At 40.5% G+C, this 17,841-nt stretch overlaps 1 protein-coding gene, 1 long non-coding RNA gene and 2 pseudogenes across 3 annotated transcripts; 3 read left to right on the plus strand and 1 right to left on the minus strand.

Annotated features, from left to right (window-relative positions):
• Positions 1–401: 401 nt before the first annotated feature.
• LOC148846794 (pectinesterase inhibitor 3 pseudogene) lies at positions 402–1,757 on the minus strand (annotated as a pseudogene). The gene has a single exon (XR_016100851.1). The product of XR_016100851.1 is annotated as a pectinesterase inhibitor 3 pseudogene (transcript).
• A 2,714-nt stretch (positions 1,758–4,471) lies between these two features.
• On the plus strand, positions 4,472–8,094 carry LOC148846795 (uncharacterized). The gene is made up of 2 exons (XR_016101133.1): positions 4,472–6,660; positions 6,978–8,094. It is a non-coding gene; the product is annotated as an uncharacterized LOC148846795 (long non-coding RNA).
• A 5,899-nt stretch (positions 8,095–13,993) lies between these two features.
• LOC148846796 (heavy metal-associated isoprenylated plant protein 39 pseudogene) lies at positions 13,994–14,680 on the plus strand (annotated as a pseudogene).
• A 1,979-nt stretch (positions 14,681–16,659) lies between these two features.
• Positions 16,660–17,595, plus strand: LOC148846797 (formin-like protein 8). Its single transcript, XM_088949442.1, has 2 exons — positions 16,660–16,844; positions 16,986–17,595. Exons 1-2 carry the CDS (start codon positions 16,660–16,662, stop codon positions 17,593–17,595), a joined length of 795 nt encoding a protein of 264 aa, XP_088805568.1.
• Positions 17,596–17,841: the final 246 nt, after the last annotated feature.

A 17,841-nucleotide genomic window follows, 5' to 3' on the forward strand; every position in this document is an offset into this window, starting at 1 on the left:
ATATACTATATACCTCAATTGTAATCTGTTTGTTTAACTAACCTTCAACCCTCATGAGTCATGAGGCTTGGAGAATGCCTGGACATATACATAATTGGGCCAAGAGCCCACCCGAAGCTTGGGTGGGGTCGTATGTAAGAGGTAAGAGGTAAGAAACCCACCATCGATCTACAGCTATATATTAGTCTATTAGATCTTACATACAGTGAGGACTGAGGACGGGGTCCACATCTGACAACCATCCAACTAGATTATTATATGGCTGTCGGCTGCAAAGGGTCCCCCGTCCCCCTCCTTTCTTCGCCTACGGTGTCCTTGCTTCATCATGTCGGATTGTCGGTGCAGCATTGCATTTCATGATTTCGTATAATGAATGTCGCTACACTTGATCATCCAAAATCTTACCCAATTTGAAGTGGAACAACATTAACCAACTCATTGTCATTACATTACATTGTCTAATGCCTATCTATTGTTTCTATATAACCCAATTTCTATATAATATTTATATAAACACAATCGAAAAACACACTCACAGACTCACAGCTATTTTATCTGTCATATACTTATGATTGAAATCTCAACCGTGCTTTTCAGGGATCAAAGGCAGCCTGAGCCCGTCCATGAGACTCATCAAGACGATTGATAAAGTAGAGCGCGTTACTCGTAACCCTAGCTACGTTGTTAATCTTCCGCCTCACAGCCAACTTCACCTTCCCATCAACCTTCTCAAACCCATCAAGACAGGTATCCTCGTTGGTCAAGGCAGCACTAACCCACGTCTCCGCATTGCTCATCTGCCACCTGAACGACCCACGTCTGAGATGCCGGAGCTCCGCAAGCGTCTCGCGCAATTCGTCCACTGAGTCCGACAGCTGCTCCACACAATCGCGCAGTGCGCCTTGCTGCCTCTTGCTCCCGCCGTGGAGCTTGGCGAGGCGGGCGATGCAGCCGGAGACGGCCCGAGCGCGGGAGAGACTAACGGTTACGGCCGCTCGTGCGAGGTCGTTGGCAGTCCTGGTGGAGCCGGTGTAGGAGGAGAGCGTGCGGAGGCAGAGGTTTGGATAGCTGGCGTGGATGCATGACGAACGAACTAGATCTCCCGGTGTGCCGGATCTTGATGCGGCGGTAGTGCAGCGTGCTGAGTGGGAGAGAGAAAGGAAGAGAATGAAAAAGGCGAAGAGGGACGGAAGGAGCGCCATTCCTAGCTGAAGCCTGAGCCCTGAGGATTGATTGGCTGAACGCTTGAAAAGAGCAGCAGGGAGAGAAAAGAGGACTAGACGAGTACAGGTGTGGGAGCTGCAATGTGACTTGAGGAGGGTTTAGGGTTGGTATTTTATTGTAAATTTTTAAGTGGAGGGTGCGTAGGATAAGTGGAGTTGCATTTGCCCCAAATTATGCATGCAATTACGCCTGTGCCATTTCTTTTGTTGTCTTGCACACGAGTCTTGTTCTGCTACGGTCTACGAAAAAGGTATGGCACCAATAGCCAATCAACGAGTATTTATCTTTGAATTTCACGTGCTCTCTCTCTCTCTGTACCACAAAAATTGCCCTCTTGCCGGCACATTGCTTTTGTCAAATGACGGATACGCCCACTATAATAGAGATTGGTAGGATAGATTTTGTTTTATTCTTTGTTATCTAGAAGGGTAAAATTATTTGCAATTTTGCAGACCAAAAAGGCAAAAGTATGATCTGGTTAGGGTTACAAATGGGTTTGATTTAATATAATATAATCAGAATTGGAATTCGATTTGCTTGGATTTGAATATTTGTTTAGTCATGAACTCATGATCAAATCAATCCGTTGTGGAATATGATCCAATCTGCTAGGATCTAATTCGATCCATATATATATATATATATGCATAAAATATTCTTTTTAGTATTAAAATTAATTAAAATTATATTGAATTTGGTATTTAGGTGAATTATACATTTTTTGTTTTGTATTAAATTTTATAAAATTATATTATTTTGCATAAATTTATTAATATATTAATTGAATTAAATTTGGATTATATATTTAGATATTTGAATCTATGTTTTACACATCCATAGCACATCAAATCAAATTAAATCCATTATTGGATCCAATTCGGATATTACCCCTATTCCTAATTCAATCCATTCAATATGAAAATCTAACTCTTATTAGCAAACCAACTTGCATGTTTTTTTTGGCCAAGTATATGTCACAATAGTAATGTAAATTTGGGCAATTATAAAGAAGATCTTCACTTTAATTATATTCGGAGAAGGGCTACCCTGTAGTATGTACAAATAAAGAATTTGCTAATAAACAAACAAAGTTAGGCACATCACAATTTTGTATCATATGTCACGTATGCAAATTAAAACAAATAAATAAAAAATGTAATGTTTATATGTGAAATATTCTCATTGTTGAGGACAAAGGTGGCGCAATTGGTGATGCATCTAGCGTTGTTTTGTTACTATCAGAACCTGACTTATCGTGCAACCCCGTTTTTCCTTTTACGTATCAAGTAAAAACCAACTGAAGCTATTATTTCCTTTTTATAAAAAAAAAAAAAAAACTTTTTGGTTACTTTGAGTAAGAAAAAATGGCTACATTGATCCGGGTTTAGCCTTGTTCAGAAAACCAGCTGAAGAAGCTATTAGTTTCCTTCCCTTTGTAACAAGCTGAAGCTATTAATTGTATGAAACTGGAAGCTATAGTAATTTAGTAAAAATGTAGATTATTAAGAGCGTATATATTTAAATAGAATTGAATTGGATTATATAGGAGCAGATCCATATTTCAGATCCAATTATAAATAGATAGGATTCAGAGCACCCTTAATAGGATCGGACTCGAATTCAAATTTGGATCATTATATACCATTTGCAGCTAGCAGCCCTATTAGACCTCAACCCTTCTAAGAACACTTACCCACAAAGCATTTCAGTTGTATATTAAGAACATCTTCTCATGAAAAATAATATGTAAATACATATAAATAGAAAGATAAAGAGATCCGAACTCCCTGATAAAAGGCATGATTTGATTCCAGATTGCCAGGACCAATTAGAGACTTTTACCGGCGGCAGAAATGCGTTTAATTGGACGAATGTTACAAAGCATTTTGTCTTTGCCCGCCGCGTTTATTTTAATGAATGCCGTAAGGGTGGTTTACCAAAAAAACAAAAGAACGCCCTAAGGAGGTTAGCAAACTGCAGTTAATGCTTTTTTGAACCTCAGTAGTGGGAATAACAAACCACTTGGTTAGCCCAACTCCTGTTTAACCTGAGCTGTTATTATTATTTATATTAGGTGGAGTGGGGAATGGATACTTATCTAACCTTCCGGATCTTCTACATACAACTAACCAGCTGTCAAACTCAACCGGAGTTAAAACGAAGATAGGTCATAGTCTTATCTAACGTTAATTAATGTGGATAAGGTTCATTGGGCATTATTAGCTCCACCCTAGAGGTGGACTGAACTATAAAAACCCCTATTAAAAAAAAGATAATGGGCCCTATATGTCTGGAAGATATGACTCGCGTACAGAAAAAGTAACCGTGCATGAGATATTAGATATATTTTCCTGTGCGTGTCTGTATAAATTTGTTAAAATAATTTTATGGTCTAGTTAATTGATTATGACTATAGTATATATTTGGTTTTGTTTATATTTATTAAATAAATGTTTATTAACAGTGTCATATAGGCGTTATATCAGCAAATGCCTCATAAATTATATTTGTGTGTATACCGAAGTTTCATTTTGGAGTTATTGACAGTGCCTCTCCCATTTCAGGAAGTTTCATTTTGAAGCTTCCTGAAACGGTTTATTAGCATTTTGCCGATGTGGTGGGCACCTATATATCATAAATGTCATCATTAAATGTGTTTTTTAGTTTTACGGTCATATAAATATAAAATGTTTATTAAATAAACGTAAACGGAATCAAATACCCTCTTGCTAATATTGTTAAACAGTGGTAAGACTGTTAAACATGGACGGAAAATTTAAATTACTGTTTCTGACAATTGTTTAAGTCTTACCAGTGTGGTTAAACATGGATGGAAAATTTAAAATGCTTGTTTTACCCTTTAAATGTCCATTTTCATCAGTGTTCACCAACTCATCTTTGGTCTCCCCCATCCAAAATCTGCCTCATATATCCCCAGCCATGGTGACTCTAGTCCAAATCTTCCCCTTAACTCCACATGGACTGGAAATCCCTCCTGTAGACATGGATGTTGGCTCCCGAACTCCTCTCCCCTGAACTGAAGAAGCAAGGAGAGAAATAGAGATCAACATTGAGAGAGTTAGTATTGTCCTTATTAGATTTGACCAACCAATAAACTAAATTAGAAGAAAATTAGATTTGAGAAGACTGTTTAGAGGAATCAGGTTCCATTGCTGAGAAGAAAAGGTGATTGTGGATCAGGTGAAGGCTTCGGAGAAAATTTTGGGAGTTGAAAATGTTAGCGTATTATCTCCTTACTTCTAGGAGAAACTTGTACATATCTTCTCTTCTTTCCTTATTGTATCCACTTTAGCTCACCGACCTTGTATTCCTATTATATTCCTATTATAATTAGCTCTATTATAAATAGAGTTGTAGCCTATTGAATAAACACATTAAAGAGAAAGATCTTCATTCATCCTTCTTGGTTCCTATCATGGTATCAGAGCCTGTGATACTTTATCGGATTCGTCCCTCCACTTGAGATTCGCTGGTGCCCTCTCATAAGTCCACATTGTCGTTGCACCTCGGGTTGAAGGCTAGCTATCTCGCATAACTGCCCGTCGTGCGCATCGTCCTGTATACGACTCCTGGTGCACGTAGAAGACTGAGATTCTTCTCTGTTTCTTCTTCTTCAAGCCCAAAAGCAGAAGCAGGGTAATCTGGAGGTTGCCATCTGGTGCACGGAAGCTTGTCGATCCAGCTGTGACTTCGCAAGGGTCTTCCTGCTCCGCCGCCCGGTACAGAGGTAAACAGAGAATTCGACGGAACCGACGACTGAAGCTTGGATCCTCCGTCTTCCAAGTCTGCGACCAGACCAACGATTCTTCTGCTCTGCTCCGTTCGGAACCGACGACTTCTCTGCTCCGGTTGGCTGCGGATCCTCTGTCCTCCGTCTTCCAAGTCTGCGACCATACCAATGATTCCTCTGCTCTGCTCCGTTTGGAACCGACGACTTCGCTGCTCCGGTTGGCTGCGGATCCTCTGTCCTCCGTCTTCCAAGTCTGCGACCAGACCAACTACTCTGCTCCGATTGGCTGCAAGCTTGGATCCTCTGCGACCAGACCAACGACTGGCGAACGAGATCTTACCGAAAGCAGGGTCATCGAGGTAGATATCGCAGAGGGTGACCCAACCCGAGTCAAGAGCTCCTTACTCTTGACGCCGACCAGCTTCTTCATCTGGTGGTTCTCCACGAAGGCGATAATGTGTTGCGTTCTTCCTCCTTAAGCCAGACGAACCCGACTTCTCTGTTGCAGCCCACCTTCTCCGTGCCGCCAGCGGCAACAGACTCGGGGCAATAACAACCCCAGGTTGGCTGCAACACAAGCCCGACCCGAACAAGAAGTCACTCATCAGTGGGTCTCGTAGTAAGCCTTTGTTTCAGAAAACAGTCGGATCTGAACCGACCCAGGCATTAAGCGTAAGACCCCAGGCAGCGACATCCATCAATTTCTTCCTGCAGAGAGCATCTCTGTCTTCTCTCTGTAATTCTCAATCGCTTTTACTGTTGCCTTGTTCCTTTTTTTTTTCCGTGATTTGCGTTGCTCCAGAGTTTTGTGTTTTTCCTCATGGATTCTTCTGAAGCTGCTCAACATATCTCTCATCCCATCACTGTTACCTTCGATGGCTCAAATTATGATTTATGGTCCCAGGAGATGTGCAGTTTTCTCAAGGGACGTCTTCTATGGCGATATGTGACAGGTGAGATTCCCAAACCTACTAAAATTGATGATGAAACAGAGTATAAATTTGCTGAACGAGTAGAAAAATGGGATGGGAAAAAATCATCAAATATTGACATGGTTTTGCAATACTTGTATTGCAAGCATCAAGTTGGAATTTCGCAGATATGACTCTCCTAAAGAGGTATGGGATTTCTTACAAGTTCATTATTCTATTTCTGATGATGTGCATCAGTTTTAGCTCTATAGACGTCTTCATCGTATGAAGCAGCAACCTGAACAGCCATTCATAGCTATGTCTTTGAATTACAAGTTCTTTGGGATCAGTTAGCATAGTGTGAACCTGAATGGGATAGTACCTCTGCAGCTACTACCTATTCCAAGCTTCGCGATTGCCAACGTGTTTGGCATCTTCTGATGACTCTCAGGGATGAGTATGACCTATTAGCAGTACTCTACTTCATCGTAGCCCATTGCCTTCTCTTGAAATTGTGATCAAAGATTTGCTCTCTGAAGAAACTCGTCTAAAAACACTATGAGATGAGCGATCCTTATTATCTACTGATGTTGTTCTTGCTACTCCGGGTACGCCTGCTACTTCTTCAACTAAATCAAAAGTCCTCATCCATGGGTTCTCAGGCTTCGAGTTCTACTGCAGCTGCTGCCACAGAGAATTCTTCTGATAACACTTCTCCAAAATTTTCTCTTAGAGAACTCTAAGCTCTTCTTCACTAGCTCCAACCTGATTCTGGTATGCCTTCTAATTCAGTCTTGTCCGTCACTCTAGGTACTACCTCATCATGGTATTTTGATTCCACCTGTTGCAATCATATGACATCCAATTCATCACGGTTTACTTCCAAGTCACATCCTTCTATTGCACCAATTGTTCATACTGCCGATAGTTCCACCTTAACTGTCAAAAGTGTAGGCATTGTTTTAACATCTCGTTTGTCACTTCCTAACACTTTTTTGGTACCTAAATTATTTATAAATCTTATATCTGTTGGACAATTATGTGAACTTGGTTTTGAACTACATTTCTCAAGTCGTGGTTGTACTGTGCAGGATCCACGGACAGGGAACATTATTGGGACAGGCCGTAAGGTTGGGAGACTGTTTGAGCTATCATCCCTTCAATTACCATCTCTTGCTGCTGTTGTTACCTCTAGTGTCTGGCATTCTCGTCTTGGTCACATTTCTACCTCTAAATTAGGATCCTTAATTTCTAATGGATGTTTGGGTCCTGTTAAAACAACAGACTTTGATTGTGTTTCATGTCCTCTTTCAAAGCATCATGCTTTACCTTTTATAAGTGATTCTGTTTCTTCTGCACCTTTTGATCTTATCCATTCTGATATTTGGGACCCTTCGCCTCATAATACTATGGGTGGTTCGTGATATTTTGTGATATTCGTTGATGATTTCTCTCGATATACATGGATTTATCTCATGCGTAATAAATCTGAATTACCTGCAATTTATATTCAATTTGCCACCATGATCACTACTCCAGTTCTTCCTCTCTTCATTTGATCGCATATTCTGATGCTGATTGGGCCGGTGATCCTACTGATAGACGCTCCACTACTGGTTATTGCTTCTTTTTTGGAGATTCCCTTATCTCTTGGCGTAGTAAGAAGCAAACGGTTGTCTCTCGTTCCAGTACTGAAGCTGAATATCGAGCTCTTGCTGACACTACCTCCGAGCTACTATGGTTACGATGGTTACTCCATGACATGGGAATTACTCATTCATCTGCAACCTCTCTTCACTGTGACAATCGTAACGCCATACAGATTGCCCACAATGACGTCTTTCATGAGCGCACTAAGCATATTGAGACTGATTGTCACTTTATTCGTCATCATGTGCTCGAGGATACTGTTCGCCTTATTCCTATCCCTTCCCAGGATCAGTCTGTAGATATATTTACCAAAGCTCACTCTCTTCTTTGCTTTCGTGCTCTCGTTGGTAAACTCCAGATGACTGATACATTACCATCTTGTGTTTGAGGGGGGATGTTAGCGTATTATCTCCTTCCTTCTAGGAGATAGCTGTACATATCTTTATCTTCTCTTCTTTCCTTATTGTATCTTCTTTAGGTCATCGACCTTGTCTCCCTTTTGTATCCCTATTATAATTAGCTCTATTATAAATAGAGTTGTAGCCTATTGAATAAACACATTAAAGAGAAAGATCTTCTTCATTCATCCTTCTTGGTTCCTATCAGAAAACAAGCTCGAACCAGAGTGAATGGTGAAACTAGCGCAAGAGCTAGGCCTATAACCACGACAAGTCTCCATTTGGTTTTAATATCGGTGAGACCGGTGGAAGACCAAGCAATCGGAGAGAGACTACAACCTTCTCAAATTTAAAGCTGCTTCCCCTTCGGATAGAAGTCAACACTGGGAAGGTAACGAGGGTGACCTATGGTTGAAGCCAACGATTCCGGAGGGTTGGTGAGAGGAGAAAATTGAGCATCCAACGACAAATGCATCTAGTGGGGATTAGAGGGGGGAAAGAGATGGAGAAGGAAATAGACTAATGCAATTTCTCGGATCAGTTCCCAACTGGGTTTGAGAGTTTGCACAAGCAGACTTTGTGCTGGATCAGTTCTCTGTGCGACCACGATGAACCAGGCCTCCTTTGAGAGTTGGATTGTTAGCAAAGTTGCTCCGCTGATTTGGTGTTGACAGAGACGGTCAGAGGAAGATAGAAGGAAGAGAGAGAGAGAGGTCGAAGGAGGAAGGGGGTGTCTGGTCGAGAGGAAGGACGAGGGTAATATTGAGTTTTAAAAAATTTTAAACGCCACCTGGTTTCACATATATACGAATTTTGACAAAATATTAATGATAAAGGTACACTTAATCAATTAGCTAAATCATAACGATAGTTTAAGAAATTTATCCTAAAATTAATTGATTATTCAGTCATACCTGGGAGTGGGATCCACCTAATCTTGATGTTTGTATTGGCTTCACATGAAAACGACCATTAAGATCGCCAAACAAGATGGCCTTTTTCTTTTTATCTATGTAAAATAAAATTAATCTATTTTTTGGCATGTGCCACTTAACTATTGTGATTTGAGTACAAATCCTAATTCTTAGGCTGCATTTGGATGTGATTTACATCAATTCAGTTTTGTAGGCGTTTGAAAAGAAGGTATAATTATTATTAATATAAAACTCTACTCCAATTCAGTTTTACGTGTATTTAGATAAAGTGAAATTTTGCGTTGATATTTTACACCACAACCTAAAAATATAAACAATGGGTAAAGAGAACATATAATGTGGTGGTGCAAGATGCATATATGGATATTTGATAAATAGGGTACGGATAGGTAGCTGGGATTGGATTGGAAAGGGACAAATACCCCAAAAGAGGGATTGGAAAGTGATAATACCCAAAGCTAAGACGGAAAATTTGGTAAATACAAATAATTTCTACTTTGTAGCTGTCCTGGAGTGAGTATGTAGTAGATGTGGATAAAAAGAAAGGTTGTTACGGGGTCTGTAATATGTGTGGTCACACCTTACCATTTAACCAGTGTAAATTAATTAAATTGAAGAGGGATGGGTAGGTAAGTAGTACTGGGATGCATTTAATATGCATATCCGTCAATTATGGATTGTCTGTTATATAGTAAGAATGAAGAATAAAGGCAACAATGTACAGTTTAATTATGGGCGTGAATTCATATGGGACCCAAATGTTTTAACCCCGGCCACAAAGCAGTTGGAATAATTCTGAAACAGTTTCTGACAACAAAATCAAAACTAGGTCGTTGGAGTTGGACTAAATAAATTCCTCTGCTTACGGATTTCCCTGGCTTCCGAATGAGTTCACACCCACTCCGACTTTCATCGCATGCAATTACCTCCAATGAAGCAGGAAATGTTTGGCACCATGGTTTTTTTTCAAGCCTGACCTGAAATTTGCCTCTGAAATCACAATATAAGTGGCATCAGCCATGAACGTCTATAGATTTTTCTCCTTCTCAATGGATCGGATATTGGTTCAACTCAATCTAATACAAAATGGACCAGGCCCAATCCGATCCCAATAAGAACTTTGGAGTTTGAACTTTTAAATCTGGACTGATCCAATCAATGTCTTTGGACTGTCCAACGGTTCCAACGTTCAACCCAACTATTAAATCCCAATAAGCACTTTGGAGTTTGAATTTAATTTCGACGGTTCCAACCCAAACCAGGTCCATTATCACCTCTACATGACCTAACCATCTAATATCTACCTGGAGAGTGCAAAGGAGTAAGGATACAGCGCAAGCTGTCAAATGTGGAAGGTAAAAGCTTTTGGGTTAAAGTAAACACCCAATACGGAATTCTGAATTGCAGCTCCCAAGAGTCTACTAGTAGCTCCCCTTGTAAACCACATCTTGCCCATGAATTTAGCATCAATTCAGTCAGGATTCATCTCCTATACAGTGGGGCTAGAAAATTCTGACCTAGACTGATCAGTCATTCTCCCAAAGTTTTTTGATTTTTTTCGAATGCAGTGAACGGTGAACCATAGAAAAATAAATTGGGACGTGCTCCTCACACCAACATTACACACACATTTTATCATTTATTGCGAATATCTCCCATCTCCCATGAATAATAAAATGCAAATATGGGAGATGTTCCTAATGTACAGTTGAGAACATGCTATGAGATTTGTATTAGAAGCATTCTATGTGGAGCAGATCCAGACTCGGGAAATGGAAAACTCAGCTTCAGCTAGTGCAAAGTCCGTTCAAACAGCCTTTTATCACATTGTCATGAAGTAAAGTACATAAATACTTAGATATTCCTAGTGTAAGGCTATAAATACTGTTCTAACGGACTGAAGCCAATCTCGGAAATGGAATGGACTAGGGTAATAATTACACTGATCAAGATCAACCCATGTATTTTAATCATGTGCTCTTGAAGCAAAGGCGAATACTATAAAAGTCTCTCATCAGTAGCGGTACCTATTTGAGTTCGACTCGCCAAGGTAGTACAAAAAAATAAATTTTATTTGAGAAAAAATGTTTTATAAAAATAAAAAAAAATTATATATAAAAATATTTTTTATTTGATATTTGAAAAATTAAGAATTATAATAATTAGTTATTATTATTATTATTATTATTATTATTATTATTATTATTATTATTATTATTATGTATTCGAGCTGGCTCGTGAGCCTCACAAGCTGAGTTTTATTAGGCTCGAGCTTGGCTTGATTAATAAATGAGCCTATAAATTGAGCTCGAAGCTTGGTTGAAACCGACCCGAGCTTTATTAGGCTCGAGCTCGACTTGATTAATAAACGAGACCGTAAATTAAGCTCGAAGCTTGGTTGAAACCGAGCCGAGCTTTATTAGGCTCGAGCTTGGCTTGATTAATAAATGAGCCTGTAAATTGAGCTTGAAGCTTGGTTGAAACCGAACTAAGCTGAGTTTTTCATGAACCGAACTCGAATAATTTGTGAAGAACTCGACTTGTGGCTACCCCTGTCATCAACTACCCTTGGCTTTTTTTCCATTCATAAATCATAATCACTTCATAGAGGAATGAGAGTACTGAAGAGAAATTAATTCAGCATGAGCAAGAGTAAATACATAGAACTCAAGAACCTGAGGTAGCCAAGCCAAGCAACTTGGATCTGACAAAAGAATTTTATCATCTTGTAGACAATTTATTCAAAAGAAAGGAAATTAAAACTTAAAAGAGATTGTAACATTAATGCATAATTCAGCTCAGGATCAGAATTTTTAAGCCCAAAATACAATTGAGATGGGTGCTAATTGGGAATTGATGCCAATTCACGGGCAGGCATTGATATATAAAATAAGATTTTTTAATATTTTAAGTATTTATAGCTGTGCAGTAGAAATCATAAATCTACATTGGGCCTATCCGTTCCGTTTTTCTGAAGCGGATTTAATTTATTACCCATCATTCAACAACAGTGATAGAAAAGGCTAGCAAGCTGCTTTAATATGAGGATTTCCCAATTAAGATTTCAAAAGATGGATCGATTGTTGCTCTGTACCTGCACGACTGCCTTCCCTTTTCGTATAAGATTTACCTGAACGAGGGGGCCATTACTATGGCTATAGCTCTCCACTCCGCACCCAAAGATCCATGATCTGTAACTTGGGTTTCGACTGTTCTGACATAAACTTACAGTTAGAGAATACATTGTCGAATTGGTGGGGCAGAGCGATTTTTATGCCATAAATCCATACGCGATAACTGATCAGTGATTACTTCATATTTGATGATCAGTACCCTCATCTATCATGCATGAATGCAAGATCGATGAGGCAAACATGCATGGTTATGGTATTGATTCTTCAATGTTCGATCTCTGTGTTCTATTTTCCTTTTGCCTTTATTACTCTTCGCCATCAACGAACGAAGAGAAGAAAGCTGAGCAACCAATTTCTTTTTTTTTTAAGGTCTGAGCAACCAAGGTTATACTTGTATATGCTGGAAACAAGACGTTTAACAGATTTACAGTTAGCATGTGACAAAGACCACCCTCCGTACTATGGGGTTTGTGACAAAGACTCACTTACTATGACCGTGAGACAAAGACCCCCTTCCGTTAGTTTTTTGTGCAAAAAGTCGTTACAATATTTTTTAATCCCCATATTACTCTTAAAGATGGGAATTGAAAATACTACTGATGCTGCTTAATTCGAGGTGGTGTACGAACTGAGGAGAGCGACTAGATAGTCTTTTTTGGTAGGGTGAGGCCGAGCTACAAGGACGAGATCGTGCTTTAAGACCTGTGATCAAGGAACCAAAAGTCAGAGGCCCGAGGAGTTATCCCTAGGTAAGAACTCCGACGCTCAAGTCAGTAGGAGGCGGTAGGATGGTCGGGCCGAGCTAAAAGGATGCCGGTCCGAGCTAAGTAGCGGTGTAGGTCTCAAAAGTTGGATCCCTTACCTCGAGCATGAGTACATTTTTATAACCGAAGATCCGTGTCCGGGTCGGATTGGGCTTCCGGGGTTGTCGGGATGAAGTTAGCCATTGAGGTATTCGGGATAGAGTCCCATTCCCCCGCGGAGTCATCTTCCTGCTTCCTCTTTATCCATATGACGTGTAGTTGACGTGGCTGGAAGGATAAGATGAGCTAGCCCGTCATGGCCGGGCTAGGCCGACGTGGTCGAGCTATGCTGACGTAGCCGAGTTAGGATGACATGGCAGGGTGATAGTTGGGCGGCCACGTATCTCGCAGGGCCAACTCAGCCATGACCCGAACAACTACAGCATCTGGATTGAACCCATTTAATCCCGTCTACAGCCAAACGGTGATTGGCTGCTGGTACAATCCTGTTGGTACAAGCAGGCAAACACTAAGGCAAATACTATAGCCAAACAGTGATTCGATCCTAAACTGACTACATCATTAGGATTGTACCACAGGAAAATACTATGGCGTCATGAGGAGAGAGGCAGAGAGTTGAAAATACTAAGTTACTAAAGGCGATTGCTTGCTTTAGACTTCAGAGTTTAGAGTTCAGACATCGATGCCATAGGATTGTACCAGCTAGTACTTGAAGGCCATTCCGACGGGAATCCCTATGTTCTGACTACCAAAGGTGATATAAGCCGGACAATTGATGTAGATATGATAGCTCCCGAAGATCCAAGTACCCACCACCCACCTGAGCTTTCCATTAATCTTGATTTTGATCACGAAATTATGCTCCTGAGAAAATGAGACAGCGAGGTAATGTGCAATCGGCACAAACATGCCGTAGATGAATGGAGACCAGACGCTGATGTTTTTGTGACCCTGGTAGGTGGGCGGCAATCTAATCGGGAGGGTGATTTGTTGATTATTGTACGTCGCGTACACATGCTTTTGGGGCTCTTTCAGAATCATACTGGATATCCACTTTATAAGTTTTGGTTTTTCAGAACCTTTTCAGAAGATGAAATCCAATTTCTTTGATTCTTGTTGGACTTTATTTTGTTCTAATTCAATGGGAGTTTCAGAACCTTTGATTGTATCAAGAGTTTGATTTGATCTTAACCGAGACTTTTTTGTTCGTTTTTTTTTAATTGATACAAAAGGTGGTGTTGAAGTTGGATTTACATGATGACAAGGCCAAGCAGAAGGCCATGAAGGCAGTCTCTAGCCTTTCAGGTATCAAGATGATCTTTACCCTATTTTCTTATTGAACTGAAGTAAGAATCTCAGTTTTGAGAAAGAAAAAATAGCCTGAAGCTATTGAAATACCTTTTGCGTTTTTCATCTTTATGAATTTGTAGGAATTGATTCCATCGCCATGGACATGAAAGAGAAGAAACTGACAGTCGTCGGACTGAAGTAAGAATTTCAGTTTTGAGAAAGAAAAAATAGCCTGAAGCTATCGAAATACCTTTTGCGTTTTTCATCTTTATGAATTTGTAGGAATTGATTCCATAACCATGGACATGAAAGAGAAGAAACTGACAGTCGTCGGAGACGTGGATCCCATAGATGTGGTGAGCAAGCTATGCAAACTCTGGCACACGGATATAGTTTCTGTAGGGCCTACAAAAGAGCCTGAGAAGAAGGAGGAACCCAAGAAAGAGGAGCCCAAGAATAAGGAACCCAAGAAGGAAGAAAAGAAGGAAGAACCCAAGAAAGATCAAGTGGAGCAGCAGATCCAGAACTTGGTCAAGGCCTACCAAGCTTATAATCCCCACATAACCACTCACTACTATGTCCAGAGTGTGGAAGAGAATCCAAATGCTTGTGTTATTTGTTAATTCTTAGATTTTTAAGGAGGGGAAAGGAACAATCCGGGACGTTAATGGATTCGAAATTCTGAGTGTATTGTTGACAATGATATCTAAGGCGAGATACCCAGAACAAGGAAGCTAATATGTACAATTTTAGGTGAGGAAGTTCCCATCGGAGATGTTAAACTGGTACACCGTAGCATCTTGCAGTGTGAACTGGGGCTTGGAGGGTTGGAGGATCGCCCATACAAGGAAGATGGTGAATAGAATTACAATGACGAATATGAAAATCACGACGAATAGAATTACTCGCCGGGAAAATAGCTTCTTCCACAATCATAATATAGGGGGGCAAACTGAATTACAATAGGTTAAATAGGTTTTAAGAGAAAAAGGGTAAAAAAAAAAAAGAAAATAGAAAAGGTTTAGTGGGGTATTTTGGTAATTTAATGCATTTTGTCATCTGACTTAATGGTCAAGGGGGGTCTTTGTCGCAAAACAAAGTACAGAGGTGTCTTTGTGATAGACCCCATAGTATAGGGGGTCTTTGTAATTTACCCTTTTTTCTTATAAATAAAATGGCAAATTTCTTAAATTACCCCTACTGTTAGCTAATTGATAAACTATACCTACAGTTTTTGACAATTAACTAATTCTACTCCTGCCGTTAGTGCGTTAATATTCCGTCAAAATTAGTACACATGTGACATCGCGTGATGTGTAAATTTTTTTAAAATCCAATATTACCCTTCACCTGAAACCAAAGCTTGCTTGAAAATTGGTTCCAAAGTTCGCCTGAAACTTGCCCAAAATAGGGTTTCAAAGCTCACCTAAAACTTGTTTGAAACCAAAGCTCGCCTGAAGCCACACGTTCTCTTCACAAATCCATCTTAGTCCGGACACAGGTAGGGCTTCTTTGGAAATCTCGAATAGAAGTAGAGATGGGTTTGGCTTTACAGTCGACCTTCTCAAGGGAGAATCTTGTAGATTAGCGGTGCCAGACGCCTGAAACCACACATTCTCTTCACAAACCCATCTTGTTCCGGACACGAGTAGGGCTTATTTGGGGAATCTTGAACGGAAGAAGTAGAGACGGGTTTGGCTCCAAATCCAACCTTCTTAAGGGAGAATCATGCAAACTAGTGGTGCCGGATGTAGCTACCGTGAAAAGCCCTAGTTATGATGTTGTAGATGCAGCAATGATGGTAGGGGAGGAAAAACAGGGGAGCTGAGCTACGGGTTGAAGAAGAAAACAAAGAAGGGAGAGAGAGAGAGAGAGAGAGAGCAAAGGTGGAGGGGGTTGTTGTTGCCACCGCTTGGGATTGAGAATTCAAAGAAGATGAATAATGATTTTGTTTGAATTCAGGTTTCCATTTTTTTCTCTTTATTTGTTTGTTCACTATTGCCCTCACTGGTTAGAAGTTGCAACGGTAAGTGGAGGGCAAATTTGACATTTTGTTTCTTTCTGTTAGCATTTAACGACAATGTCAATTTGAGAAACAATAAAGGTACTTTAAGACAATATGTAAAAAGTAAAGGTAGAAATAGTCAATTAGCTAAACCATAAGGATAATTTAAGAAATTGCCCTAAACAAAATGATGTTTAACAGTTGGTAGTATCTACTTAAATACTTAAGGCATTTGGGCGGTGTACAGTGACCCCCTGTGCTCATCACGTGTACAGGTTCAAAGTATCGACATGTATTGACCTGTATCGAACAATATGTATCGTTCTAGGGCCTCTTCAATACGCCCCTATAGTGGGTGTATCGGGGGTTTGATTGATTCAGGGGGTGGAGGAGCCCTAAACCGGCCCCCTAAAATGATTTTGAAAAAAAAATAAAAACAGTAAAAAAGGGGTATCGATTCGCCCAATACGCCCCTATCGACGTATCGGGCATATCGATATTTTGAACCTTGCGAGTACCATTTGGCTTAGTCCCTTGTGCTCCACGCGTGTAATAAGCCTCCAACAGATCCAAAGGAAATAATCTTGTTTTCTCGTCATGGGTAGGGCCAAATCACAAGCCTTTTTACAGCTTGACACATATGTCTGGCAAACACAGAGACTTTCTCCCAGTCTCAGCTCTCCCCCTTCTCTTGAGTCCTTTTCTCTTGCAAACCTCTTACGTTTCTTACAAGTTACGACAACCACAACTTCTTACAACTCGACACGTTTGTCTGACAGACAGTCTTTGACAGTCTCTCCCAATCTCGGCTCTCCCCCTCTCTCTTGCATAGTCTCTCAGTCTCTCCCTGTCTCGGCTCTCCCCCCTCTCTCTTGCAAACCTCATAGGGTACACAGTCTTTGACAGTCTCTCCCATTCTTCAGCCTTATTTCACTTCGAAAGCTCTTAGACGTTAAAAGCATAGATGGCAAGACTACGCTCCTCCACTTTGTTGTGCAAGAAGTAGTCCGGAGTGAAGGGAAATGCTATGTGATCAATAGGAATCACAGCCTTGGTAAAAGTTATAGCCGGAGCAGCAGTAGTAGCAGCAATGGTAGTGAGAGCTCTAAGGCTTCAACTACAAAAGAAGAAAGGCAGAGGGAATATATAATGCTTGGGTTAACGGTGGTTAGAGGACTAAGCATTGAGTTTTCTAATGTAAAGAAGGCAGTGATAATAGACTACGATGCTTGCGTCAAAACATGCTCTGTTCTAGCTACCCGCATTGCCGAAATTCGGGAGATTTTTGAGAGATGCAGTATCAACGAGGGAGGTGGGTTTATGAGGGAGATGAAAGGATTCTTGGGTAGAGCTGAAGAAGAGGTTAAGGCGTTGAGGGATGAACAAACCAGGGTGATGGAGCTTGTGAAGAGAACAACGAAGCATTACCAAGCAGGGTCTTTGAAGGACAAAGGGGCTCACCCACTTCAATCATTCGTTATAATTAAAGATTTTCTAGCCATGGTTGATCAGGCATGTGTAGGCATAACTTAGGAGTTGCAGAGGAAGAAGATAGAGAGCACCAGTACATCAACACAGATGTCACAGGTTTCCAGAATTGTCGCCTTATTTCATTTTTGATAAATCTAGGACCTTTTCCGACGGTAGTGACAGTGATGGTGAAACCCCCCTTTCGACGGTAGTGGCAGTGATTAGGGGTGTCCACAGTTCGGTTAACCGAACCATGGCCCTTTTTTGTAAACCATATCGGTGGTACCGGTTTTTCCATTTCGCCAAACC

The sequence above is a fragment of the Nelumbo lutea genome, chromosome 6 (assembly GCF_056320005.1).
Source record: "Nelumbo lutea isolate HS-2025 chromosome 6, American lotus-T2T, whole genome shotgun sequence".
NCBI lineage: Eukaryota > Viridiplantae > Streptophyta > Magnoliopsida > Proteales > Nelumbonaceae > Nelumbo > Nelumbo lutea.